Below are 26,993 nucleotides of genomic sequence, written 5' to 3' on the forward strand. Positions count from 1 at the left end.
TGAACACTTAATATTAAAGTAAGCCTTAATTAAATGTACAAAGAAAAATGAATTATATAAAAATTATTTAGAATGTTTTACAAGTAGAACGTATTCATTCCGACCTCGGGGGCGTCTGGGGGATTCAAGCTTTCTTCACTCATTGAGTCAGCAGCATACGCATCCGGACACTGAGCTCTCTGCTGTACTTGAGGAAGGTAATACCAACCTTTCTTTGGAATAACGATGGTGGCGTTGGGGAAGCGGCGACACTAGCCTAACAACAACGCCTACCTCCATTTCAGCCCAGGTGTAAATGGTCTTAGTTACCATGTTATATATTGAGAAACAAAAATTTCGTCCGCTGATTCTGTAAAATTTGTTATTAAAAATATAGATAAATTTTAACTAAAAAACACGTGAATAAATATAGGCGATGACGTTAAAGTTAAAAACCATAAAATCTAAAAGTAGATCATATTGTCTAATAAAAATAGACATTGGAACTTTGATAACAACCGGATTGATAAAAAAGCTACCTTGTTAACGACTTACATTTGACTAGTGGAGGATTGCTCAGTATGATAAATGTATAAAATATTCGCTCCCATTATCTTAATTTTGTAAATAGTTTTAATGGTTATAATTTGTAAATGTAAATAAATAATAGATCGTTTAAATTCTACGAATTCTCAGTTTTTTTGCGTACAACGAGTTATTATAGATTCACCATAAGTATCTGAAAAATAATATTATTTTACTTGTTTATCATTAACAGTGGCTGTCTCATCCCGTGTGCTTAAACGCAATAGATGGGTTGTTCAAGTTCGTGTACTGAGTTTCAAATTAAACGATCAGCACATTTATTTCAAAATATATACCTTATTAGAATTACCAAATTATTACATTTCTTGGGTACTTTTGACTACTTTCCATTGGTTGATTTCTTATATCAATATTTACTATGTTCCTCAGATATCAATATTCAATTGTTATATTTTGGTTAATTTATAAAAAAATTCCGATAAAAATTAGTAGTAAGTGTTAAATTAACAATTTAAGTTAATTTCAAAAACTTGTGGCCCTGGGTGAAACCTTAGAGTTGAGTTTGAAAATTATCTCCACACTGGCTAAAGGGCTTTTAACCGTCCTTATTCCACCCCCCCCCTCTATTAATATATGTTGCGATTAACTATAATATTAAGGGTATGGAACTGTTGACTGGCTTGGCATGAAGGGCTTGCTAACACCCTTATATGCAGATAACCCGGCCACATGATTAAAATGCATTAAAAGTCGCTCGATGACTTTGACCTAAGGTGGTGCCTTCGGTATTAGCCAGCAACCGGTCACATTCCAAGACGGAACGATCCCAACTGGTCTTAAAATTATATTTATCTTCTTTAGGGAATATAATGCAGCCTTTTTTAGCAACCAAGAACCTAAAACTTTCGTTGTCTAAACAATAGATAGTGGACTTATTCAACGCAATTTTAACGTTGGGATCTTTCTTCTCGTTATTTGAGAGCCTAAAATGGGCAACATATTATTGATAAGTAGGAATTTTTTTAAATAAATTAGTGAAGAGTGAACAGTACAGAGTACGAAGCGAAGGTAGTGTGTCTCCTGGACGGTAGAAGGTTCCTCTGGCGTTGGTGAAAAGAAAGACAATGTTCTCTCTCGCGCTGCGGTGAATGTGACACAAGAGCTCTTGAATACAAAAACGAAACATGACGGAGATGCGGGAGTTGTTCGGTTTCAGCAAAATGCAAATGCCGTTCAGATATTCATAATTCACGATGAAGCTCAAAATGTTTTCAAAATTCTCGACATCCCGGTCCACTCCGTTCGTGTCCCCGATACCTGGACTATCTATAAGTCGAATCAATCTTTCGCCTGACGGAAAAGTGTAACTTCGACAAGCTCGCGTCTGAGATCCACCAGGTGCACCACTTTCGTTGTCAGTTCCGAATGAAACGGTTTTCTCGGAGTAATCTTCATCAGTGACGGTGAATGAAGTTGGGATTAAAGACACCAGATTTGATTCCTCAGCTTCGTCCAATGTATTAAACGTGACGTAGTTGGCGAAAGAATTGATGAAGGTGCTCTTGCCTAAGAAAGAAAAGTGTCAAATACGTGTATAACAAATTTCAAGATGACTATTAACTTACCAACTCCAGTTTCCCCCAGAATAAGTATGTTGATTTCTTCGGGAGGTACTGCCGTGGAAGAAATTGCGTTAGAAATGGTTACAGTAGGCCTAAAGATGATGTTGTAGTGCTACTTACATAGTTCTTCCATCATTCTGACAATTTCTTCTTTGCTGAATTGAATCCACTTGACTCCGTGACTAGGATCAGGGCACTTATAAGAAAAGCTGTCTGCTTTTGCCTTGCCGCAGTTGCAATACATATACCTATGGTAATGAAAAACCTTTTAGGAATCCCAATAAAAATATATAGTCTCCCCAAAGAAATTTCATAATATATTTTCGGTTCAGTTTGAAATTTAAATGTCAAACAGCTGCCGGGGTCATTCTCAACTTATCATTTTAAAAGAAAAATTAATTACAGTTATATATGCGTGTTGAAAAACACATTAAATGGAAAGTTATATATATGCACCTCAAGGTTTTTAAAAACTACACTTAGCAATGGCTATCTGAGTAGTTTGGCTCATATTTCCAGACCTTCTACGATTACTTTCAATTATTATCCCCGGATCGTTTTTAGGTTAAACTATGTATATGTAATGAGTAATTACTCGTCAAATCAGTAGTACAAATCGGATGAGCACCTGTCTCTGTCGCATTTCCACTGAACCACGTCTAAGGCGCAATTGCCGTGAATGGAACCGGGGCATCTGATCTTCACGGGGGGGACTTTGGTTAGGTCTGTAGGCGCAAAATTCTATTTCTTTACTTCGCGCCAGAGGGACGCTGTGTTTGAGCAACAGCATTTCGTACAAGTTGTCTGTCTCGACCACACTGTCCACGCATTGATAGATGGACACCTCCTTGTCTTTCTCCGTCGAAACCATCTCCAAAACATAAAAGATAAACTCTACAGAATCTTGTTCGGGATTTGTTAATAGTCTGAAAAACAGATCGTAGTTTTTTTCCATTTTTCCTTTGAATATAGACCATCAGTCTCGTTGAAAACCAACGCGTAGAAGTTCTTCTCTTTGGAGCGAATAGAGTCGACGTCAAAAGATTTGGATGTCAAGTACCGAACGTTTTTGGCTCGTAGGTCGCTGATTAAATCCAGCTTCTCTTGTACCCCGGTCAAGTTGGTCAGAAATTCTTTAATTTTTGATGGGCAAAACTCGGTGTCGAAGAAATCTTTAAGTACATCTTCCAGTAACGACCCATGCGTCTCATCCGTTCTTTCCTTGACTAGGGCTTCTCTAATTTTATTCCTGAGATTGCTCTCGGTGATTTCCAAATTATTCTTATAGGTGCAGACGTCGGGGATCAAAGTCGGCGAGAAATGGGGTGCGGCCGGTGAGGTTAGGTCTTCGTAGAAGTCGTTTAAGATCTGTTTGGCTGACAGTAAATCATTGAACACATGTTTAATTTGTGAACCGGTAGCGGAATCTATGGAATATACTAGAGCCTGGCGCTGCAACTCGACCTTCATCATCTTAGACACGTCCACCAACGGATACAGAATGAATATAATGGGTTTTCCTTTCCCGTTGTTGCAATTGGCGATATATTTGGGCGTCATCCTCATTAGTACCAGTGCTTCCTTTTCTGTCTTCGGCAGTTCTTCGTCCCCGGGGATGACGTCCCCGTAGACCTTCATATCGAAATGGTAAGAACTATTCTTGTTCAGGGCTTCACCTTGACCTTGACCTTTGATAGAGGCAGCCATCTTTTTCATTTCCGCGGATATGTCCCCAGTAACGGCCGATAGGTTACCATTCTTCGACTTCCGGTACTCGAAGGAGGCAAAGGTATTGGCGCCCCAGATAATTCCGCCCACGAAATAAGTGGCCGAGGTCGCAGCCAGGCCTTCCAAGGAAATGAACTGCTTCAGCTCTTCGTCATAAATATTGATCATTTCTTGCTTGGTTTGGATGTTGTAGATGAGAGTACATTTAACCGATCTGGAACTGTTCTTATGCTCGGTCAAGTATTTACCTGAGCCTTTCAAATCCACCAGGCCGGCGTACACGCTTAGCTTCAGTTGAGCGCTTAAGTCCAACTTTTCGAACTTCTTGGTGTAGGAATCCTCAAAAAAATACTCGGATGTTGGAGAAACTGGAATCCATCCGTTTGATACAACTATCAGGCAAGTTGAAGGTCTTAAAGAGTGATCCGTGGCAGAACTTGTCCTCGCGGGCGTCATAGAACGCGCCCAGGTACCCGGACCGACCCAGAGCGATGCATTCTTGAACGTTCATGCTCGAGCTATTCCCTTCTGAAATTAATACTTAAGTTTAATTAACGGTCTTAGACAAATTGTATTGTTGAATCTAATTGGATATGTTTTGGTACTTTTGACCCATAGAAAACCTACATGTTTTTAATTCGTAATTATTGGGTGCTTTTGACGAATATAAAACCCATTGAGCCAAAGATAATACTTGTTAAAACGAATATTGAAAATGAAATGGTGCAGTATGTCGGAAACCAGCTGTAGTTTGGAATTGAAATTTTACGCGTTCTTTTGATGAGTAACTCATCTAGCCTATACGAAACCAATTTAAAGTAAAATTTAAGTGTTAAAAATATTTTTGATAATAATAATATATAATATTTTTACCGGTTATAATTAAATTAAAATATTAATTTTCGAAAAGAACACTGTGCGAGATCTGGAAATTAAAAACCAAACCTACCGCTTAGAGATGTGAATATATGGAAGCTACTGAACGAAAGCCGTCTAAGTCGTCCGTTGAAAAATTCCAACTTATATAATGCCATTCCTGTACTAAAACTATACAAATGTCACAGAGATAACAGGGTGGTTTCCCGATGAAAATATAAAAGAAGAATGTAATCGAAAGCTTTGAGGAATATGGGCTGGTGATCTGAACATCGACCTATTGACCCCTGACGTTAAAACAGTCTCCGACTATCTGACTACTCTCTACGAAAGTGTTTTTTTTTTCATGTGTAAACAGCGCGACTAGAGAAACATCTACTACTAGTACAAGTATATATCATTTTTTATTAAGCATAACACGGAAAATGAGGTATTATCGTTTATACTAACAAGTTGGCAAGCCAAAATATACCTCTGCTCGGAAGAATGGTCCCTAGTGGTATTAATTTCTCGACACGACCCCCAAAGATATCTCCGCAATTCAGAGTAATTTACGAAAAACGTATTCTCGGTTCAAAACCTGCCCGGTATAAATTTTTAATTTTAATTTAAATAATTGAGACGAAACAATCGAGTTTAATTTATTCAGAATATTATAAATTAAGTAGTTACAACAGCGAGTTAGACTTACTAAAACAATGCACAATTGAATTTAACCCTTTTTACAGTACATGTTTATATAATACTAAGCAAATTTTAATGAAAGAAATATCTACAGAAGGTATTTGTATTTTTCTCACTTACGAAATACTTGCCGCATCTTTATCGCTCATTTTATTTCAACGCTCGTAGACTTCCAGTTGACGTTGTGACACATACCGCATGAAAAAGACCAATGCCGTCCAATTTCCAATATCATATAATGACTCGCACACCCAGGAAATCATTGACTGCGTTAGAAATCGTAGATATCCAAATATCCACCCCAAATATATTTACAAGAAGCAAAAACCTTACCATCAACAAAGCACAGAGAGCCACTTGACTAACCGCCAGCTCTTAAAGCAATTAACGTTAAATTATCTCCTTTGAATTAACACAACTATATATAGGTCGTTAAGAATACCCGTAAATAAATAACAAAAAAACTAACAAAGTGGACCACCCACAGGGTCTACCCTTTAACCCTCTTATCTCGGCTGACTGCGCTAAAACAAGATTCAACCTTTAAAATTTCATTCGTATAAAAACCAGATTAGGCCTTCATAAATTCATTAATAAAAAAAGACTTTATTACCTATTATGCTTACGATGCGTGTCTTAATTTCAGTGAACCTAAGGAGCTATCGGTGGTTCTGTGATAAAGCGCTCGACTGCCAAGCCGAATGGTCTGGGTTCGAAACCTGGGTGGCGCATTTGTTTTTAATCAATAGAGAAACGCTAAATTAGAATTTCTTCGATGCAATAATTTCAATTTCAATTCTATTTCAATTAAACCAAAATTTCGTACTCTATTAAATACGCTTCCGATAAAGCTGAAGGTCTAATTTTCAATAAGGCGTAACAAGTGTCGGTGGTTCTGTGGTAGAACGTCCGCCTGTCAAGCAGGAGGTCTCGGGTTCAAATCCCGCCCGATGTGATCGCAAATTGATACTAAGACGAATACCGTGTACAACTGGTGGAAACCCTGCCATTGGACGTTGAGAGGTAGCATTACACTCAGCATTCGGTCCGTCCCAAAGTCATTAAGAAGAAGTTGGAGAGAAAACGCCCATATAAACACAACAGACTCAACATGCACAACCATCAGAACACAAATATAACAAATTCAACACTCACAACCTACGTATAAACACTACAAAAACGTAAAACACCAAACCGTCACGATGGTGAGCGAAAAAACACCATCCAAACCAAAACGCAAATGAATCCGCTAACGCTCACCGTCACACGGTGGTTTTGCCAACCCTTCGAGAAACTGCCAACGCAGAGATCTCGAGAAACTGCGTACGCAGTGATTACACTTTGCACCGAAAATGCGAACGCGTTCGCAGGCTTGACAGACCCACAGACAGACACGGTGGTTGTATAACCCCTCCTAGGGGACTTTGTCCCCTCGGAGAGGTAAAAACTAAAATCACGGATCATTACGCCTCAGTGATTAATATTGCTAATACATGTAAAACGATAAAATCTAAATACCTAAAAACAATTAAAAAAATAAATTATGAAATTTTAATTAAAAATATAGAGCAAGAAACATGGAACGAGGTTTATATAGAAAATAATCCGTGGTGTCAGTGAGAAGCTACAACACACTGTGTTACACCGATAAGCAACAAACACAGCACCCCACAAAAGGATAACGCAACCCGTCAAAAGTCGCGCAATTCCTTTTTCAAGACTACTAAGCTGTTACAAACAGTCTTTTTCAAGACACATTGGATTTGAGGTGTTGAAGGATAAACCGGAATATTTTGCCAAGATTCAACTTTAGAGAGATCGCGTTAGATGTGTTTGTACTAAGAATTTTGATAAGTTTTGTGTCATCTGCAAAGAGACTGGGGAAAGAATGGTCGACAGCTGAAGGTAAACTATTGTTGTATATGGCAAATAAGAATGGTTAACATTAGGCGCGCACAGCTATGAAATTAGATATAAGAAAGGTATAAATCATTATAACACCAGGGAATGGTGCAAACAAAGCGATTAGCCAGGAGCAAAGTTTGGTGGCCAGAATTGAACACCGACATTGAGGACAGAATTAGAGCACGTTCAAGTTGTCAGCAAAATGTAACCATGCCAAAGGCTGAATACTTGAAGTGGCCCGAGGAGATCCAACCATGGACTCGTGTCCATATAGACTTTGCCGGACCGGTAAATGGGAAATATTTATTAATATTAGTGGACTCTACCTCGAAATGGATGGAAATCAGAGTCACTTCAACAACCAGTTCAGCCGTTTTCATCACATTCTTACGACAAAATTTGGCACGTTATGGAATTATGAGGACCCTGGTGAGTGATAATGCCACTTGTTTCACAAGTAACGAGTTCCAAATCTTCACGCAGAATAACGGCTTCAAGCATTTGACCATTGCACCGTATCACCCTGCTTCAAATGGTCAGGCTGAAAGGGTGGTGCGTACCGTGAAGACATCATTAAAAAAAATAGATGGTACTTCTAACTCTGCCATTGATCTCATTGACGAAGGTTTAAAAAAATTCTCAAATGGATCTCTAGACGTAAGACTAGCAATATTTCTCATAAACTATCGCCGCACTCCGCAAATTAGTGGTAAATCTCCAACGGAAATCATGTTTGGAAGAGAAATCTGCACCAAACTTGACATGGTCCATCCAACGAACTTTAAAGAGGAGAGGGGTAATGAGAATATCAACATCGATAAACCTATAATTTAAATGCTAGAAGTAAATATGATAGCGATAAAACCATTAGTAAAAATTAGTGATGTTACCTATAAGTTTCATCCTAATCAAAAAGTCTTTGTAAAAAACTATGGTAAGGGAGAAAATTGGATAGAGGGAACTGTAAAAAATCTATCGGAAATATGATGTATGGGATTGATATTGGGAGAGGTATTATTAGAAAACATCAGAACCAATTAATTGAGACTAAGGAGTGAGAAGTTATTAAAACCAACCGTGTCTGAGACATCAACAACTGGAGCCAGTAAAATGAATCAAAATCCAGATGCAGGGTACAGATCAGAATTACAACCACTGATCCAGAGTCATCAACAACCACCGATCCAGAGTCATCAGCAACCACCAATCCTGAGTCCTGACAATGAATCTCCAAGCTGGAGTAGCAAATCATCACCAAGTCGATCACCGAGTCGCAATCCTATCTTATTACCACGACAAGACTCGAGCCCAGAGCAACAGCCTACCACAAGCATCTCTATTCCTAGTGTAGCCACATCATCAGAAGGAGCCCGATCAAGGATACTTATAAGACAAGATTTTGACAAAGAGCCTCAGTCGAGTAGACACAGACCACACGTACGAAGATCCAGTCGAAGACGTAAATCAATTAAAAGACTTAATTTATGAACTGAAATGTTTAATCGTTAATGTAGTTAAAATACACTATAATCAGTCTATTTAAAAAAGAGGTGATGTTATGAACTATAATAGCCAGGGGGCACCACTGGGTAGGGAAGCTGAGGGAGCTCTAGTTTTATGACCACCTAAACAGTGGTCTACCGGCTGCCGACATGTTCGGTACTTTTACTTAAAACTTCATATGTAAAAATCATCATCATCATGGAAATAAATCTTATAGCTTCAATAGAGAGTGTTTAATTAACAAGAACAAACACATCAGATTGATTAAATCTAGATTAGATTTTTTAATCTTGATTACCCTGATTTAATCTTGATTACCCTCATTTAATGACGATCACCCTGATTTAATCACGATTACCCTGATTTAATCATTTTACTATGATTAAGACGCAGCCAAAATGGAAGTGACCTGCCCCTCAGAAAAATTTAATCGACGAATGTCATTCCTTGATTAAAATGCCTTTAAAAAAATCCATTGCAGGGGAAACTTTTAGAAATCATGTCAAAATTTAAAAACAATCGTTAAAAGTCAGGAAATTTTTGAAATAAACATTATAGATGGGGCCTCTAAATCAGGCTGGGCCTATGTGCAGAAAATTCTTGGCGGGGCTACTGGATATTGGCAGTGGATCAACTGTTACAATTGGTTCAGTTTGTGAATGTATTTCCCGAAGCGTAACGGTTTTCGATTTCAAATTAGCCTCTTCAATGTCCAAATTAGCAGAAAAAGATTCAGGCGATGTAAGCGTAATATCTTGCCGACTGAAAAATAATAATTATTTTAATTAGAAATATCATGGCAGCAGAAATGGTAATGATAAGAGTATTCTTGTATAAATATTTAGTTACACGAAGTAGTTGAAGAGGTGTGTAATATAGAAAACATTTACTTTCTGGTAGTAAATTAGGTCAAATTATTTCTAAATTACACACCAGTTCAAATACCCCCTGTAACCTATACGACGGTAATAAATGTCAACGGCTTACCTATGGTTGATATCAGCCACTAAATGTTCCATTTGCTTACCTCGAGAACGCTTTTTGCGGGAGTGCGTCTTTGACGGAGGTCGATCCCTGGACCATTTCGCCATTTCAAATTGGTTAATAATAATTAAAACTACTATATTAGAAGAAATCCATAATAATATAATAATAAAAAAAATCAAGTATAGCTACGCATGGAAGAAAAAGTAAACGCGATGCGTCTTCTCAAGCTCGAAATAAAACTTCGACTACGGCTGAATTTCGCAGAAAAAATCTAAAGTCTAATTCTAGCTCTCCACTGTATCCAGTCCATTGTTATACATATAGCGTACGAAAGGCACCATCTTTTTCGACACCTGCAAAGGTATCGTCAATACGAAGGAGTGTATACTTTAGCGTTAAATAGACTTTACGTTTCTGACAGCTTTTACAGTTATACTAGGTAACACCTTATATCAAACATTTATCCGCAAAATTCTAAAACGGGGGGAGTGAGTGGGGGACTCTAACATTAAATAGACTGTACGTTTTTGACGGCATCTACGGTTATACCAAGTAACACCTTATATTATACATTTCACGGAGGGAGTGAGAGGGGAATTTCTACCTATTATACGGACACGGGTTATTGGTCTGGTATTCAGATATTTATGAAATCGTATGTAGGTTTCTTTTATAAAGCTAGCCTGCCAGATTCGCGTAGTATGTCTTCCAGGAGATAAGACTGATTGACAGGTATTGTTCCGCTCGTCGCCAGTAACGAGAAAGGAGTGACTGCTTTAGAAAGAATACAAAGCGTGCACTTCCTGTGGTCCTAGAATTATCAGTTTGAATTTTTCCCCTCAAAATCATTTGGTTAGGGAGTGGGGTCTATAATCCTTTTAAACACTTCACAAGAGTTGGCTTGTGTTCAAGAATATTCAAAGCTATCACCCGAATAGACTTTACGGTCTTTGTGCCTTTGATAATTGTACCAGCTGTCTTTTGTATTTAACCAATTTTGGGGAAATTCAAATATGGGGTATTTAGAAGAATCCCTCTAAATAACCTCCTACAATATTTTAGAGAAAGGGGGGGAAATAAGTCGACCCTAACGCCATCTAGCACCTAGGTACTCTTCCCCCTTAAATCGCTCTTTGAATTATAATGACTTTGATATAGTGGGCTTTAAGAATACTTAAAATTAACTATCGATAAATAGCTATATAGTTTCAATAATGGTCAGGAGTGCGAGGGAAAATCTAATAGCAAAAGTAAATAAATCACAAAAAGAAATAAAAAAATAAGTATGCGGGGTAGATGAGCCTGAAGGGTTACACCACCTAAGAATAATTTTCTAGAACCGCGCCTGGGCAGACGATCGACTAAAATCAACCAATGAGGACCCAAAGAGCAACTACCGCCGGTAACGTGTGACATCTAGCTTGAGTTCTTATTGATAATAAATAACTTATTTTTAATTTTACTGTTGATGTTTTTAAATATGGTGGGTAATCAAATTGCTCCGACGAGGTGATAAGATAAAAAAAATTATTTAATAATTTTAACTTTTATTGTTATGGCTCCTCGGTGTCTATTTCCGACGTGCAGAAAAAAATATTCATCGGGCGCGAATGTTTCCTTGTACAGGTAATATAGTGATATAACACTAGGGTTGGAAACGGCGGGCGATTTTAAATGTTTTTTTATAACTTTATTTCGAGGGTTATCAAAGCAGCGGGCTATTTATACGGAGTTCAATTTAAGTGACGCAGAACGATTTAAAAATTGTTTAATTTAATTACAAAATATATGCACAATGCTGGTATTGCTAAAAGGAAAATTATCCATATAATCGTTGTGTTTTGGTTACGTTGGAGAGAAAACTCATTAAACCTAACTGGAATGGATTCCATAAATGTCTTTGGAATTTGATTGTAATTAAATTTATGGCTGTGTCTCTAGCAAGCAGATCCATATTGCTCAACCATAGATACATTTTGAAAAACTTCCATATTTTTGTAAAACATAGTGTGTGCTTATAAGCAATGCAGCACCAAATTGTCTCATAAACGGGACTGCAACACAGATTGTACCAAATATAGTGATTGTGGCATATGAAATTTGTGGTTAGATTTGTGTTTATTGTATCAAAACATTTGGAACTTTAAATTAATTTTTGGAAATTTAGTTGGATTTGGTATTAAGGCAGGAGTTCTCTGAATGGATAAAGATGAAGTTAAATAGTCAGAGCTAGAGTGATATGACTATTATAATAGAGATATTATTGTTTTTGGGCAAGACACAAGCCTGAGGTTTTATACAGTGCATTTAAAATTAAATGTTTCTTCTACCAAATCACTTATCAGCCTTATTTTTCTAAAACGATTAAGATCTCAAAATCGAAAAAACCCAGCATAATCCTATGGGAATTTCCCAAGCTTGGCTATCGAAAGCATCGTCTGTTTTTTTTTTTTTTTTTTTTTAAATAAGAAAGACTTTATTGGTGTATATGGCAGCGGAGGCTTTCACACCATGTGCATCATACAGAATTAGACTACAAATTTAAAGTATATACAAACAGCGATAAGAAGATAAATACACAAACCAAAAACAAAACTATTGTACCCGGCAAAGTTAACGAATGCCAACGGCGCGGAGCAGATTACACACGTCCAAAATAATCGGTAGTACACCTCGAGAAAAGGCCAAACGGAGACCCGATACAGAGTGGAGAAAGTCACCTGCCGTAAGCGACGCCAAAAACGAATGGCGGGGACCGCTAGCCGCCCGACATTCAAAAAGAATGTGGTGAAGCGTCTCTATCGCCGCGCACTGACCGGAGCGACACACCGAAGACGTTCTTAAGCGAAAACGGAAAAGCACCGCGGCAGTTGGAAGCCGGTCACAGTTAACACGTGCTACTAACGAGTCTTGCCAACGTGGCAACCGAAGACCCGCAATACAGTCCCGTGACGGATCAGTCTTGTACCACCCGACGCCCCGAGACGAAACAAAGTGGTTCCATGAAACCTGCCAAGAGTCCGTAACCAGAACCGAAACCCGTGTTTTAAGGTAGCTTTTGGTGCGAGGCAAAAAAACCATCGGCCACGCAGGATTTTCGATAGCCGCTACTGTGGCACATTTGTCCGCCATCTCGTTCCCTGGGATACCGGAATGAGCCAGACACCACAATAGTTTAACACGCCCGGGGTAACCGTGACAGAGGCTCCGGAAACGTAGCACTTGAGGGTCAGGGCCGTCCCCCAAAATCATAGCCAAGGCCGATTGGGAGTCGGAGCATACGACAATGTTCCCGAGACCTTCACTGCGAGCGAAAGCCACCGCTTGATTAATGGCAAAGAGCTCCACCGTGTTAATCGGGTGGCCCGGATCCACAACGAACGGACGAGCGACATCGCGATCAGGAATGCAGAAGCTGGCACCGGCACAGCTGGATACGTCCTGGAGGGAGCCGTCGGTATATATGACCACGGAATCGCCGGCCATGGCATAGAGTTCGTAAAAGAAGAGCTGGCGCAACTCGACATCCGAGAACTCTGACTTTGAGGAGTGCAGCCAGCGACAGTTGACGTCCGCCTGGACAGGGGTCCAAGAAGGAAGGGAAATAAGGCTGAGAGAAGGAACCAAATCATGAAGCCAGTCAAGATTAAGAGTGACAAGTTGACGCCAGTATTTGAGGATCGTTGGAGTATTATGTATCGTCCAGAAGTGTTCAAAGTGACTGAGAGTGGCCACCGAGCCAGTTATGTAGCGCCTGTAGTAGTCGGGAGCATCGGCGGCTGCGGCCAGGTTGACAAACTGCATACCCAGCAGATCTCTACGGTGGGAAAGCGACATGATCGCCGCTTCAGCTTCCATTAACTGAATACTCGTCGACTTAATAACACCCTAGATGACACGAAGCGCAGCATTTTGGAGACGGTCCAAGCGCCGTAAGAGGGTGGCAGCCGCGGAGTTATAGACGATGCTAGAATAATCGATCCGGGAGCGAATAAACTGCAAATACAACACCTTGAGGGCGCGGCGAGAGGCTCCCCAACGTGTACCAGAAACCGCGCGCAACAAATTTAGCCGTTGCATGGACGATCGATATAAGGCATCAATGTGGGCGCGCCAGGTCAGTTTATGATCGAGGGTAACACCGAGGTAGACAAATTGTTCGACCCTCGCCAAAGGAGAGGTCCCGAGTGAAAAGTAGATGTCATCGTAAAAGGCCGCGCTTCGTTTGCGGGAAAAGACCATGTATTTGCACTTAGACGGTTGAAAAGTTAGGCCCCATTCGCTACAGTACTCCACCATATTGTCAAGTGCAATCTGTAAGTGCTCCTGCAGAGTGACGGCATGAAGACCAGTGACCCAGAGCGCCAGATCATCGGCATGCTCACCGTGTAAAACGCCCACTGGGCAAGAGTCCGTGATGGCCCCGAGGATGACGTTGAAAAGCGTTGGGCTAAGTGAACTCCCCTGAGGCGCGCCTCGCTTGACCTCGAAAGTGTCCGATACCGTCTCCCCAATTCGTATCGCCGCCGTCCGTGCACGTAGAAAATCTGCCAGCCAATGAAAAAGGGAGCCAGACAAACCCGTCGCCCGAAGTTTCTCCAACAGGGCATCATGGTGAATGCTTCCAAAAGCGTTTTTCAGATAGCCACACAAGATTGTCCCCTGGCAAGGGCCAATTGAGTATCCTGCACGAGGCGAACTAAGTTATCCGTTGGCCGCCTGCCCTTACGAAAGCCGGATTGGGAATCCGGGATGACAGCGTTGTCGTCCAAGAACCAAGTCAAACAACCTAGCCCCAGTTTATCGAAGACCTTGCCAAGTGTCGGAAGTAAGGAAATTTCCCGGTAGGAAGACGCCTTTTGGGGACCTTTGCCCGGCTTGCAGATCGGGTGCAAGATAGCGTATTTCCAAGCCTTTGGGTAGGAGCCCGCTTCCCACAAGGAGTTAAATAGCTTCAGGAGGGATTCACGAAAGAGCGAGGGTGTGTTCGTCAACATCAGATTGGAAATATCGTCGGCGCCTGGAGCTGTGTTCTTTAGGGATGACAAGACCGTAGCAAGTTCCGCAAACGAAAAGGGTACGTTATACTGGGCCCCCTGAGGGGGGTCAACGACCGAAGGCTCAGCAAAAAAACGGCGGGTTGGTGGAAGATGACCAGAGGCCTGGGCGGAGGTGGCCAAAATTCTCGCAACATCAACCGCATTGTTGTAGGTGTGTCCACCATCAACCAACGTAATGGCTCGAGGCGAGGTGGATCCTTTCGTGAACCATTTTACTTGGTTCCAGACTTGCGTCAGGGACGAGTGACCATTCAACCTATGACAGTACTCTTGCCAGCTTTTCCGCTTAAGCGATTTCACGTGGCGCCGAAACTCGGCCGAAGCCTTACGGAATTTGATGTATACTGCTGTGTCTTTGCTACGAATAGCCCTCCTCCTCAGAGCCGTCACTAGGTTAGCCCGCGTAGCGCATGAAGCATCCCACCACTGTGGAGAACGAGGCTGTGAGGCGGGGCCAACCACCCTCTTCGGAATATGCGCCTTGGCCGTGCTCTGGAGAAGAGACGTAGTGGAGGCCACTGTTGCTTCAAATGCCGGTTCGGCCACACCAGCCTCCAACATACGACGGAAGCCGTTCCAATTTGCTAGCGGGTAGTGCCAGCGTGTCCCACTCTTGGTGCGGGTGGCAAGCAGAGCATCGGACTCCAGTAGTATGGGGAGATGATCGCTTGAGCCTCCCTGGAGCGTCCGCCAAGACAGAGTGGGCGCCAAGTCAGAAGTGACGAACGCCAGATCCAGCGCACTATCGGCAGAGGACCGGGCATGACGAGTAATATCGCCCGTATTAAGCAGGACCATCCTATCTTCATCTTCTAGCTAGTCTACAAGGAGGGTACCCTGCGCGTTTGTCTCCTGACAGCCCCAAAGCGTATGATGCGCATTGAAGTCACCCAAAAGAATACATGAGCGGCCAGCAACCCGTAAAAGGCGATCCAGAAAAGACCGATCCACCGAGCGCTTGGAATCGTAGACATTGGCGAGAGTCACACGTCGACCATCGAGAGAGAATGAGACCATGCACGCTTCGACCCCGCCACCCCTGGGTGGGGGTATCTGGGTAGGGTTGAGACGACGATCAACTAGAGTAGCGACTCCACCGCCCCTCCCGAGTGGTTGGTGCGGACGGTCAACACGGAAGACCTCGTAAATACCAAAGTCTAAACGAAGAAGGTCATGGGGTTGAAGCCATGCCTCTTGAAGCGCGATAACGGACGGCTGATGGATGCGGATGAGATTAAACAGTTCTCCAAAGCGGGCGTTAACGCTTTTCGTGTTCCACTGAAGAAGGGCGAAGTTATGTAGCCCCATCTTGGTGTGCGGGAGGGGGAGCGGAACGCCTATCGGTGGGGACGGAGACAGCGACATAGCTCTGAGGACTAACGGTGACGCCTGAAGAGTTGCCAAAATGGCCCACAACTTGATCCACCAAGACGGAGAGAGCAGCATCCAATTGTTGAGGAATAGCTGGTGCCCCCGTGAGAAGTTGCTCCACCCCTCGGATAAGGGTCTCCAGCAAGTCGCGAAATTCCGCCACGCCCAAGTATGTGGTGTTATCCCCCTGGGGCTGGGAGGAGGGCGAGCCGGCGTAATTTGGGGAGGAGAGGTCCGTTGCTGGACAAGCTGGGGTCTGGGAGCTCGAGACCTGGTCCGACGGGAGACCTGAGCATAGCTCCTTGATTTGGCCAACTCGCGGGCCTCCGGAAACGGAAGGTGCTCCGTGCGCTGTAAGGTGACCACCGTTTTCTCCAAACGTAACTTCGGGCAGCGACCATCCTTGCAGTTGTGCGCACTCTTGCAGTTAACGCATTTTGGTGGATTCGTACACGGGGTCGTTTTGTCATAAACATGGTCCTGGCCACATTGGGCACAGATTTCGAATTGCACCGAGGCTTTACACTCCCGGGCAAAATGGCCGAAACGGCGACACCTGTAACATTGGCTAGGGCCCGCCTCATAATCGAACAGCCGGTAAGAGGCGCTGTAGAACATAACTCGGTGGGGGCCTGTCCAGGAAATCCCAAAACAAACGCCGAGCTACGGCCTCCCAAGCGACGGATACTGGAGATCGCCACACCAGTGTCACGTAAAACCTCCAAAATGTCATCCCGTGTAATATCTTGCGGTACTCCGATAATCTTCTTGAACACCGTTGACGTAGTGGAGTTACCCGTCACCACCGTGTAAGTGACGTCACCGAGAGCGAGAGTCTGCAGGATATTTTATCGTTGCTCCTCCGTGGCATCGGAGACCATTAATTCACCGCTTTTCAGTGCTTTCGCTTCCACCCCCCTCCCGAAAGTGGACTCTACCAAACGATGCAACGCCTTCGTCCCAAGTTCCTGGAATTTTTTTGATCCCACAGCGGGGCGCAATTTGAACGGGAAGTCCCACACGTTACAATCGAATAAAAAAAATCGAGCCAACCAAATGGTAATCGATTGTAATACGCCCGAGAATACGACGAGCTAATACCAAGGCTAATACGCTCGGTAATACGAATATGATTCAACTGTAGCCACGTTCACATATACGCGATACGTCTAAAAAGGTTTCGAAGCTTTTCAAATCGTTTTCGTCCAAAGTGTGAACCTAGTGAAATCAGAGAAAATTTATAATATAATATTGTAAATTATCTCTGGTTAAATCGCTTAAAACCGTTTCAAATCACTAAAAAACCGTTTTCGGGCCTTAAAGCAAGTGTCGGCTCGACATCAAGTAGCTCTTTTTTCAACAGATGTCGCTATCGTTGACAACAAAACAAGATAGTTAATTTTTTAATAAGTTTGTAATAAGCCTGGCTCCCAGTACCACACCCATCAGTTCCAATCGGGGTAAAGATATCGTTTCTAACGGGGCTACCCTTGTTTTAGCAGCTACCATCGTGACACACACATGCCCATTTGAATAGATGCATTTTACGTATACTACAGCCGCGTAGGCTTTGTTACTCGCAACGACGAATCCGTGCATCTCTATTTCTGCTCCGTTCGAGTTAAGATCACGCGAAAAATAATAGCGTGGTATCTCTAGCTTAGTCAGGTGCTGAAGTTCGGAACTCCCCTTTTTAAACTGACGCCCGAGCTCTGTTTCTATAAGGGTTGATCCCACTCTAACCCTTTTCTCCACATTTCCTGGAAAAGCAGCTTTGCGCGAATTGTAAAGGGCGATAGCAGGCCGAGAGGGTCAAAAATTCGCGCTACTGCCTTCAAGACCCAACGCTTCATGTTTTTTCAACAAACATTTCAAGAGCCCGCTGACATCGAAACTGAAAGTGTCTATACCTAACACTTTGGTTATTTGGGGGTCTTCTAAACTGCTCTTTAGTGAATTTTCGCTGTTTTCACCCCATTTGTTTCTAATATCTTCGGAATTACTATGAAATTTTCTTAGTTTCATCCCCGCTTCGGCTAGAATGAACGAAGCCTGCCCGATCAAATGGTCTACTCGCCTCCTGAGACTAGGTCATCGACATATAGATCACGATTTAGTACGGCATACGCCAAAGGATGAGACGACGAGTACTTCTGGATATGGTATTTAATGATAGCCGCTAATAAAAACGGACTCGCAGTACAGCCAAAGGGAACTCTGGTAAATCTGTAAGTTACCCATTCAGTTTTATCACTAACTGATAAACCATTTATCCAAAAAAATCTCAGTGTATCCTTGTCCTTTTCTACCACTGAAATCTGGTGGAAAGCTTTTTCTACATCTCCAGTGAATACTACTTTGTGATTCCTAAATCTGACTAAAATGTTAAATAATACCGGTAACAGGTTGGGTCCAGATTCCACGCAGTCATTTAATGACAGGAAATGTCTCTCGTGAGACGACGCGTCATACACAATTCTAAGCTTTTTAGTTGCGCTACTCACTCGGAAGACGCCCCGGTCCGGAATATAATAACTTGACTGGGGTTCTGCGCTATTTTCGTTGATGTCTACCATTTCTATTACTCCGGCTTTTAACTGTTCTTTGATGATGTCATCATACTGTTTTAAAGCTCCGGGACTAGCTTCTAATTTCTGAATTAAATTGCTTGTCCCAATTGTTTCCCATACTATCTCCATTTGGTTTCCAAGGAAGAGCAACTTCATAACGGCCTTCTTTAAATTTAATGTGTTCATCGAATGCGCTTAAGGTAGCCTCACTCTCACTAACCATCGTTACTGCACTATCGTTAATTCCTAACGATTCCAAATTCCAAAAAGATCTTAACTGATCAGACACTAAGCTATCTTCTAAGTGGGTGGATATGTGATTCATCACAACGACACTAACTGTTCCGGCGGAGCCGTCTCCCTCCTCGGACCTGCCTTGAACAATCCAGCCCAAAACGGTATTTATTGCCATTAAATCTGGAGAGAGTCGTTCCATTTCTCCAATGACTACTTTCCAAATGTAATCGGCCCCAACTAAAACCTGACTATTTTGATCAATTAAATCCGATAAATACAAATTTCTGCGTCTCATTTGTGGTCGAACCATTTCCACAGGTACGGAGTGGGAGTTTCCAAAGCTACGATTTCCAACCGCTCACCCGTTTTTATGTTCTTTAGGGTGACTTTGACCTTTTGGCGCTCCGACTGAATAGGTCGTGCACTTTCAAATGGGAAAAGACTTAAGTTTTCTGTACCAACTACTTCTAATTGTAACTTTCGTGATAACTCCTCTTTTTTTAAACTTCTATGGCCTCCGCCATCTAACACGCATCTTATTTGTACACTTTCCCCTAACCTACCACTGATTTCTTCTCGGGCAGTTTGTAGGAGAATCACATTACATTCCTCAGAGCCTGTAGCTAGGGTGACTGCACTTTGGGTTTGATCTTTATCAATTTGGGTTTTACTGTGAACATCTTGGCCTGGTGTCATAGCACACTTTGAATCTGGTTTGTACGACCTTTGCTCACATATTACTTGATTATGCTTTTGTTTTCAGGTTTTACAATTTTGTACCTTACCCCGGCATTGAAACCAGGGAGGACCCGGTTTCAGGCAAAGATAGCACAATTTCTTTTTACGCACTATAGCCCACTTATCTGGGATTGGAATTTCCTTACAATAATAAAAAGGGTGATCAGATTTTTCGCAAAAGACACATTTTCGTTGATAATTTAGGCAGCACCCGAAAATGGCTTAAAACCTGAGTTCGTATTATTCGCGACATTTTTAACAGTATTATTTTCCAAAACTTTACTATTCGATTTATCATTCTGGTGGAGGCCGTTTCGATGGACGGCTAACGCTCTTTCACGACAGCAAATCTCGCTACTTAAGAAATCCAGCATTTCGTTTATATCCCACAACTAATCTTCGTCTCTATTTCTGTTGTACATTTGCAAAAGATCCAAGGGCAACAAACCTCCAACAAGATGCGCTAACATATCGCCGTAGCTTTTGGTCAAACGACCTACAGCCTTAAATTTCTTACCTCTATCTGGCAACTATCGAATAAATTTCTCAAACCGGCTACATCCGTAGACTGTGTCACAGGGCACATTCCCGTAATTTTCCAAGACTAGTACTAACTTGCAAATCGTCCCTGCCGAAACGAGCTTTCAAAATTTCGATAGCTGCCATATAATTATCATCGGTTAAAGTTAACCCCTCAATAGCTAACTCCGCTTTCCCTACAAGGTACGATTTTAAATAGTTAAACTTATCAATATTGCTCAGTTTCAGATTGGTATGAATCGCTCCTTCAAATTGTGTCCAAAACGATCTCCATTTGTCCCAACTTCCGTCGTATCGCTTGACCTCTAGTTTTGGTAGTTGCAGGGGCGCAGGAACCCGGGGGGAAAGGGGGGCAATGCCCCTCCCTATAATTTTGCTGGGAGGGTCAACTAATTTTATTGCCCCCTCCAACTTTTTGGTCAGTAGAAATCTTCACAAGTCTCAAATTCTCATTTTCAAAGCATAAAAAGCTTATAGAACCTCAACTGTGTTTAAATTTCAGTCTTTTCCCGCCAATTTACATAGTAGTAAAAAGTACGCATGCATTTAATTTTAATTAATTAATTTATTGATGCGAAGAATTTAGATACAAAATTAAGGTTAGGAAAATAATACATCGCCCCTATACGCCACATAAGCCCATTTGGAGAAGCTACACTCGATTAAAAATTCAAAACCATTCTCCAGACCCCTTTTGGTTTCCCTTTGCCCCCTACGACTTCTAGAACGTTCCTACGCCCCTGGGTAGTTGAACCGCCACTGCTGATACGCTGTCGTCGACCAATGGTGCTCTCGATGAACTTGCGCCACTCAACGCTCCTACGCCGTTTGACGATCCTCTAGTGCTCGATACTCGCTTCTCCTCGATATATTTCTTAGCTCGGGCCCTCCAGTGAACCAGTTTTCCGCTGTATCTCTCGTTCTCCGCTAATTCGTCGTCCAATTTCTCATCGTTAGTTACCAGCTCCCATATATGTTCGTCTAATGCTTCTAATTTCGACTCCTTAGCGTTCAACTGAGCTATGTTGTCACTTAAAGTCTGTTCAGATATTCCAATAGCTTTTTCGAATTCGTCCTTTATAGTATTACACGCGAGCGTTACCGCACCACGTATAGTTCCTCTTTGTTTAATAAAAATGTTCAAATTTGGCGCCATTTTTGTAATTTTTTTACCGATCCTATATAATTGTCCTTTCAAGAAGCTCCCGGGTTTCGGCACCAAAAAATGTTAAATATTATGGGTCAACTAGCCTTTGGGAGAGCTATAGATGATAACTTGTATTAAACTCGTGGACTGAAACACGGGTTCAATAGTGAACTAAATGTTCCGGGACCTGACACGTTTCTATTTCTTGAAGTAGGAGGTTATTTTATAAAAAATTGATCGGAGGTTATAAAAAATAAACAGCTTTTATTAAGGATTACCAAAGAAAAGACAGATCCGCACCTAGAGCACACTATGCCTCTTTTTACAAAAAAGTCAAAAACATAACTGCCAAACAAATTTTGAAAACGAGTGCGCCTTTTTGAACTTCAATCTCGCGTTTCATAGATAAACACGCGCCCCTTTCAATCCTTTTATATCGACAATGTTAGTATTATTATAAACCAATAAAAATATACGTTACGTATCACAACAGAAATCATTTCAATTTTAAACAGCTTGTTCCCCTTGGTCGACCGCCCTGGGACATAGCAAGGGAATCCCATCCAGCATGATTCTGAAGAGTAGGGGACTTACCGAGCTGCCCTGAAGTACGCCCTGCTTAACCGTAAAAGGTTGACTCGCACTTGGGAGGTACGATCTTTTAAGAAGCTTTCCACCCAGCTGAGAAGGTTGCCCTCGAGGCCGCAACGTTGGAGCTAATAGAGGAGCGCTTGGTGATGAACACCGCCGAAGGCGTCTTATAGATCCAGGAACACCGCTAGACAAAATTGGTTGGTTTCTAGCGCGCACTGTGCCGCCGTAGTCAACCGGAAAGCATTATCCGTCGCCGGCCAACCCTTCCGGAACCCGATTGGTCTTGGGGGAGAACATGATTTTCTCCAGGAACCAAACCAGACGGCCCAGTACCAGTTTCTCATAAAGTTTTCCCAGGTTCAGGAGGAGAGAGATATCTCTGTATGAATCAGCAGAAGTGGGGGACTTACCCGGCTTTAAGATAGGATGGAGGATGGCTTGCTTCCACCTCGCCGGCATGATGCCCGCCTCCCACAGGCTGTTGTAGAAACTCAGAAGTGCTGTGCGGAACACCGGAGTAGTATTTTTGATAATAAGGTTAGAAATGTTGTCCACGCCCAGAGCCGTATTGCGTAACCCGGAGAGGACACAATATATTTCCTCTGCCGAGAATGGGCCATTGGTGGGGGATGTATGTCAGCGCCAGCTGAGGATGCCAAACACTCCACAACCTTTTCTGGTCAGTGAGTATTTCAGCCCCATTATGTAGTGTAAGGAGCTTCTTGGGGCGGATCCCTGTTTTGACCCACTTAACCTGGTTCCAAACCTGACACAGGGGCGTTTGTGCATGTAGCCTGTCGCAATAGGCCCTCCAACTAGCACGCTTCGTGTCACTAATCAGTCGTTTATAGACAGCCTTCTCCCTTATGTAAGCAACCTGGTCCAACATGATGCCCGACCGCTGGGCCCTGCGACGGGTCTGACGGACTTCCTTGGCCTTGTTAGAACAGCGGTCATCCCACCATGGAGGCTAACGAGGAGACGAGCCTCCCCCCCCCTTTTTGATAGGAAACGCAGCCAGGGCCGTCTGGCGGAGAAGATTTTCTGCAGAGTATCCAGATAACGGAGCGTCCTCCAGTGTGTCACCCAAAAGGATTCTAAAACGTTTCCAGTCCACCGCTGGATAGTGCCAATGCATACCACTTGCCGTAGAACTTGTAGTGTGTGCTGGGTCGTCTATAAAAATAGGGAGATGATCATTTGTTCCTCGGTTAAAGACTGTCCAAGGGAGGGAGTGAGCCAATGTGAAGCTTACGAAAGTCAGATCTAGGGCAGCCTCTGGGCCCCGAGTTGTGCGGCGGGTGGCGTCTCCAGTGTTGAGGAGGACCAGACGGTCCTGGGCTTCTAGCCAACTCTGGATGAGGTGGCCTTTGCTGATCCGTATGACTACTATCGTGTCTTCCGTTTTTCAATATGGATTTGATACTAGTTAAACTTATTGGTTTTATAATTTATGCAAGTTTTAGGTATAAGAAATTTATTATCCACCGCTCCGTCCAACGTTCCATTTCCTAACTGCCTTTTTACACGTGCCTCTCTTTTTAGCGCGGACTCGTGCACGTTCTCCTTTAATTTTCAATAGATTAAGCTTCAACGTATATTTGAACAGAGAATGAAAAGTACGAAATATTACATTTCTCCCTTTGCAAAACAAAATAAAATAAAATATAAGATAACATGGAATTTTGTGTTGTTATAGTTTTCAAAATGATGCGTGAAATGCGATCATGGTTGGAAACGATCCGGTGGTTTGATAACTTCGCTTGGGCGAAGATTGTAAGGCCTCTGTATGGCGTTTGGCGACTGCGCCCTCGGAGGAACGTTGACTGACTGTCCCCTCGGTGGAACGTTTGGCGACTGTGGCCGTGGTGGAACGTTGATTGGCCGTGCCATCAGTGGGTCATTTAGTAGCTGTGCCATTGGTGGTAAATCTACTCGATGTGGTTTGGGATGGGTCTCGAAAATATTGGTATAAATATCAAGTGTGGTGTCTTTTCCACGTGTGGTTTTTGGCTCACCGCAATTTATGGGTTTCAACAGTGAGCAATTGCGTTTTAGCCTTTTTCCTTCTTTGTTTTGTATAGTAATACTCGAGCCATGCACTTCAATGACTGTCCAAGGATGTGGGTCGTATAGGGGATTGAACTTGTTGCGTTGTAAGAGTTTCGGCAGGACACGGTCGCCAACTCTAATGGTGTGTGGAAATGATTTTCGTTTATCATCAGAGTAGTTCTTCATTTTTAGTTTTCCTTCGTTATCCTTTTCACGTACCACCTTATCGAAAGGGGAAGATGGTAAAATTGCAGGTAGTTTCGTTTGAATTGGGCGGTTAAAGAATAGGAGTGCTGGTGGTTGTCCTATTGTTGGATGAGAACATGCCCTGAAGTTCATCAAGTAATTTGGCAAGACATCTTCCCAGTTCGTACGGTCTAGAAGGGCGGTACGAATGGTTTTGGCGAGCATTCGCATTTGTCGTTCAATTAAGCCATTAGCCTGTGGCCATCTCGGCGTCACTTTGTTGTGATTGAACCCGTATTCGGTCGCGAAGACCTGAAATTGATTACTGTTGTACGGAGGCCCGTTATCCGTTTTGACGTTGGTCGGAATTCCGAACACGGAAAAGATATTTCGTAACACTGTAATGTTGATATGGGATGATGTAGAAGGTACTGTGGCAACAACAGGGTAACGGCTATATTCGTCGGCCACCACCAAAATATAATTTCCAGATGGCGTTGGGCCAAAATGGTCAACGGCCACAGAATGCCATGGACGGTCGGGCAAAACGGTCATCTGTATTGGCTGGTTTTGATGGTGTGGTACATTCGCTTGGCAGGCTATGCATTTACCGACTTTTAAACCAACGTGTTCATTTATTCCTGGAAACCATATTTTGTCACGTAATATTTGTTTAGTGCGAACGATTCCAGGATGCCCTTCATGGGCGATACTTATGGCTTGTTCAATGAGTGCGTTTGGTAAAATAATTCTATTTCCTCGAAAGACAGAGCCTTGGGTTTCTGAGAGTTCAAGTCGAAGTTTTTTATAAGCGTTCCAAGCTGTCTTGTCTGTAGCCGTCGGGTTGTAGCTGTCCCATAATTTCGAATCGTAGATGGCTTCTTTAACTTTGGGTAGTATCGAGTCTTTAGCTGTGGCGGTAACAACATCCGACATTGAAATTGCACCAAAGGCGGTGAGATCCATTGCGTCGAGACTGTAATCGTTCGCATTTGGCTGAGCTGACATGACCGGATGTCGGGACATATAGTCAGCGGGGTTATTCTTGTCGAGCTGGTAAGCAACTCGAAATTTGTAGTGTTGCAGGCGGAGGATCCAGCGTTGTATGCGATTTGATGTTAATGTGCGGGGGTTATTAAAGATGGCAACTAACGGATTGTGGTCAGTGAGAACTGTGAAAGTAGAGCCATTGAGGTATAAATTGAAATGTTCACAACCGTAGACAATGCCTAGAGCTTCACGTTCGATTTGCGAATACCGTTGTTCAGTGGCGGATAATGATTTGCTCGCAAATGCTACAATATTCTCTTGTCCGTCGTTGTCGTGTTGAGTAAGGATTGCAGCGACCCCCACGGGACTCGCATCGACAATCACGGTTGTAGGCTTGGCATTATCGTAGAATTTTAGCGACGTACAGTTTTTAATTTCAGTCTTTATTCGGTCGAGTGCTGTCTGGTGTGTTTGAGTCCAAATAAATTCAGTAGTCTTTTTAAGTAAGTGTCGTAAGGGTTCGGTGAGGGTTGCAAAGTTGGGTATAAACCGAGCGCAATAATTGGCCAAACCTAAAAAACTACGGAGCTCAGTGATGTTACGAGGTGATGGTAGTATTTGAAGAGCTTCAATTTTTTTTGGATCAGGCTTGACGCCATCCACCCCAAAAATATGTCCAAAGAAGATTATTTCCGGCTTCGCAAAATCGCATTTGTTCTTGTTTAATGTAAGACCAGCAGATGATATTCCCTTTAGCACTTCTGAAAGTTTCAAGTCGTGATCTGTCACACCACGTCCACCAATAAGTATGTCGTCGCTCGTATTAATTGTATTCGGAATATCCCTAATGACATTTTCGATCGCTTTCTGAAATATTTCTGCTGCGGAATTTATTCCGAACGCTAACCTTTTATATCGAAATGGGCCCATATGAGTCGAGAAGGTAGTTATTTCACGCGATGTTTCATCTAATTCGATCTGGTGGTACCCCTGGTTCAAGTCTAGTCTGGAGAAAACGGTCATTCCGTTCATGTTATATATGAGGTCTTCCATTTTTGGTGGAGTGTGCCGTTCTCGTTTGATCGCGGTATTTGGAATGCGCATGTCAACACAAACTCGTATACTGGAATTCGGAGTTAGTAAGCCGGTATGAGATTCGGCGTTAAGGTGTGGTCCTTCATTTTCATTAGCTTCTTCGTTTTTTTGAGATTGAGTAATATGACTTGGTTTTTTCGGAACTATGACCAACGGAGATAGCCAGGTTGTAGGACCGACTGCCCGCTCAATAATGTCCTCACGTTCGAGTTCTTGAATTTCTTGTTTGACTTGTTCTCTAAGATGGAATGGTATGCGTTGATGATTAACCGCGACTGGTGAGACAAACGGATCGATATGTAGATGCGCTTTAAAATTGACCATTTTGCCAATTCCACTGAAGAGTTGTTGATATTCGTTTATGAGCGTAGTCCATCTACTTTCTTGAGGAGATGTCAACGAGGCGGATAAGTTCATGAGATCCGGGAGTAAATTTAATCTTTGAAGGGTGGACGCACCAATTATATTATACGCTGTCTTCTCAGGGTGTAAAACGTGAAACGTTGCTTCGGATGATTGTGTTTGGTAAGTTAGTTCGGATGAAAATTTCCCCAGTAGAGGAAGTGATTCCATTGACGCGAAT

General features: G+C 42.5%; 3 protein-coding genes across 9 annotated transcripts in view; all 3 read right to left on the reverse strand.

Annotated features, from left to right (window-relative positions):
- On the reverse strand, positions 1 to 7,744 carry LOC149948993 (uncharacterized). Of its 4 annotated transcripts, none has more exons than XM_090172888.1 (5): positions 2,743 to 2,828; positions 2,268 to 2,395; positions 2,151 to 2,198; positions 1,578 to 2,091; positions 1 to 349 (listed from the first exon to the last, which is right to left on the reverse strand). In XM_090172888.1, exons 2-5 carry the CDS (start codon positions 2,389 to 2,391, stop codon positions 148 to 150), a joined length of 888 nt encoding a protein of 295 aa, XP_090029014.1. In that variant the 5' UTR covers positions 2,392 to 2,395; positions 2,743 to 2,828; the 3' UTR covers positions 1 to 147. The 4 variants fall into 4 exon arrangements, with proteins under 4 accessions (XP_090029014.1, XP_090029013.1, XP_090029012.1 ...); XM_090172887.1 differs by lacking the exons at positions 1 to 349; positions 2,743 to 2,828 and adding exons at positions 956 to 1,508; positions 7,667 to 7,744; XM_090172886.1 differs by lacking the exon at positions 1 to 349 and adding an exon at positions 956 to 1,508 and having other exon boundaries at positions 2,776 to 2,856.
- LOC149948994 (cytolytic toxin-alpha-like) overlaps positions 3,064 to 26,993 on the reverse strand; it is a 27,441-nt gene continuing 3,511 nt past the window's right edge. For all 4 annotated transcript variants that reach the window (XM_090172884.1, XM_090172882.1, XM_090172881.1 and 1 more), the window contains one exon: positions 3,064 to 4,403. In XM_090172884.1, coding sequence (XP_090029010.1) covers positions 3,066 to 4,331 — 1,266 coding nt within the window. In that variant the 5' untranslated portion in view covers positions 4,332 to 4,403 and the 3' untranslated portion in view covers positions 3,064 to 3,065. The remainder of the gene's footprint in view (positions 4,404 to 26,993) is intronic.
- LOC149948995 (uncharacterized) lies at positions 12,444 to 13,688 on the reverse strand. The gene has a single exon (XM_090171195.1). The coding sequence runs from the start codon at positions 13,686 to 13,688 to the stop codon at positions 12,444 to 12,446; it is 1,245 nt and encodes a 414-aa protein (XP_090027321.1).

This window comes from Leiobunum rupestre, chromosome 4, assembly GCF_980474605.1.
Source record: "Leiobunum rupestre chromosome 4, qqLeiRupe1.1.hap1, whole genome shotgun sequence".
Classification (NCBI taxonomy): Eukaryota; Metazoa; Arthropoda; class Arachnida; order Opiliones; family Sclerosomatidae; genus Leiobunum; species Leiobunum rupestre.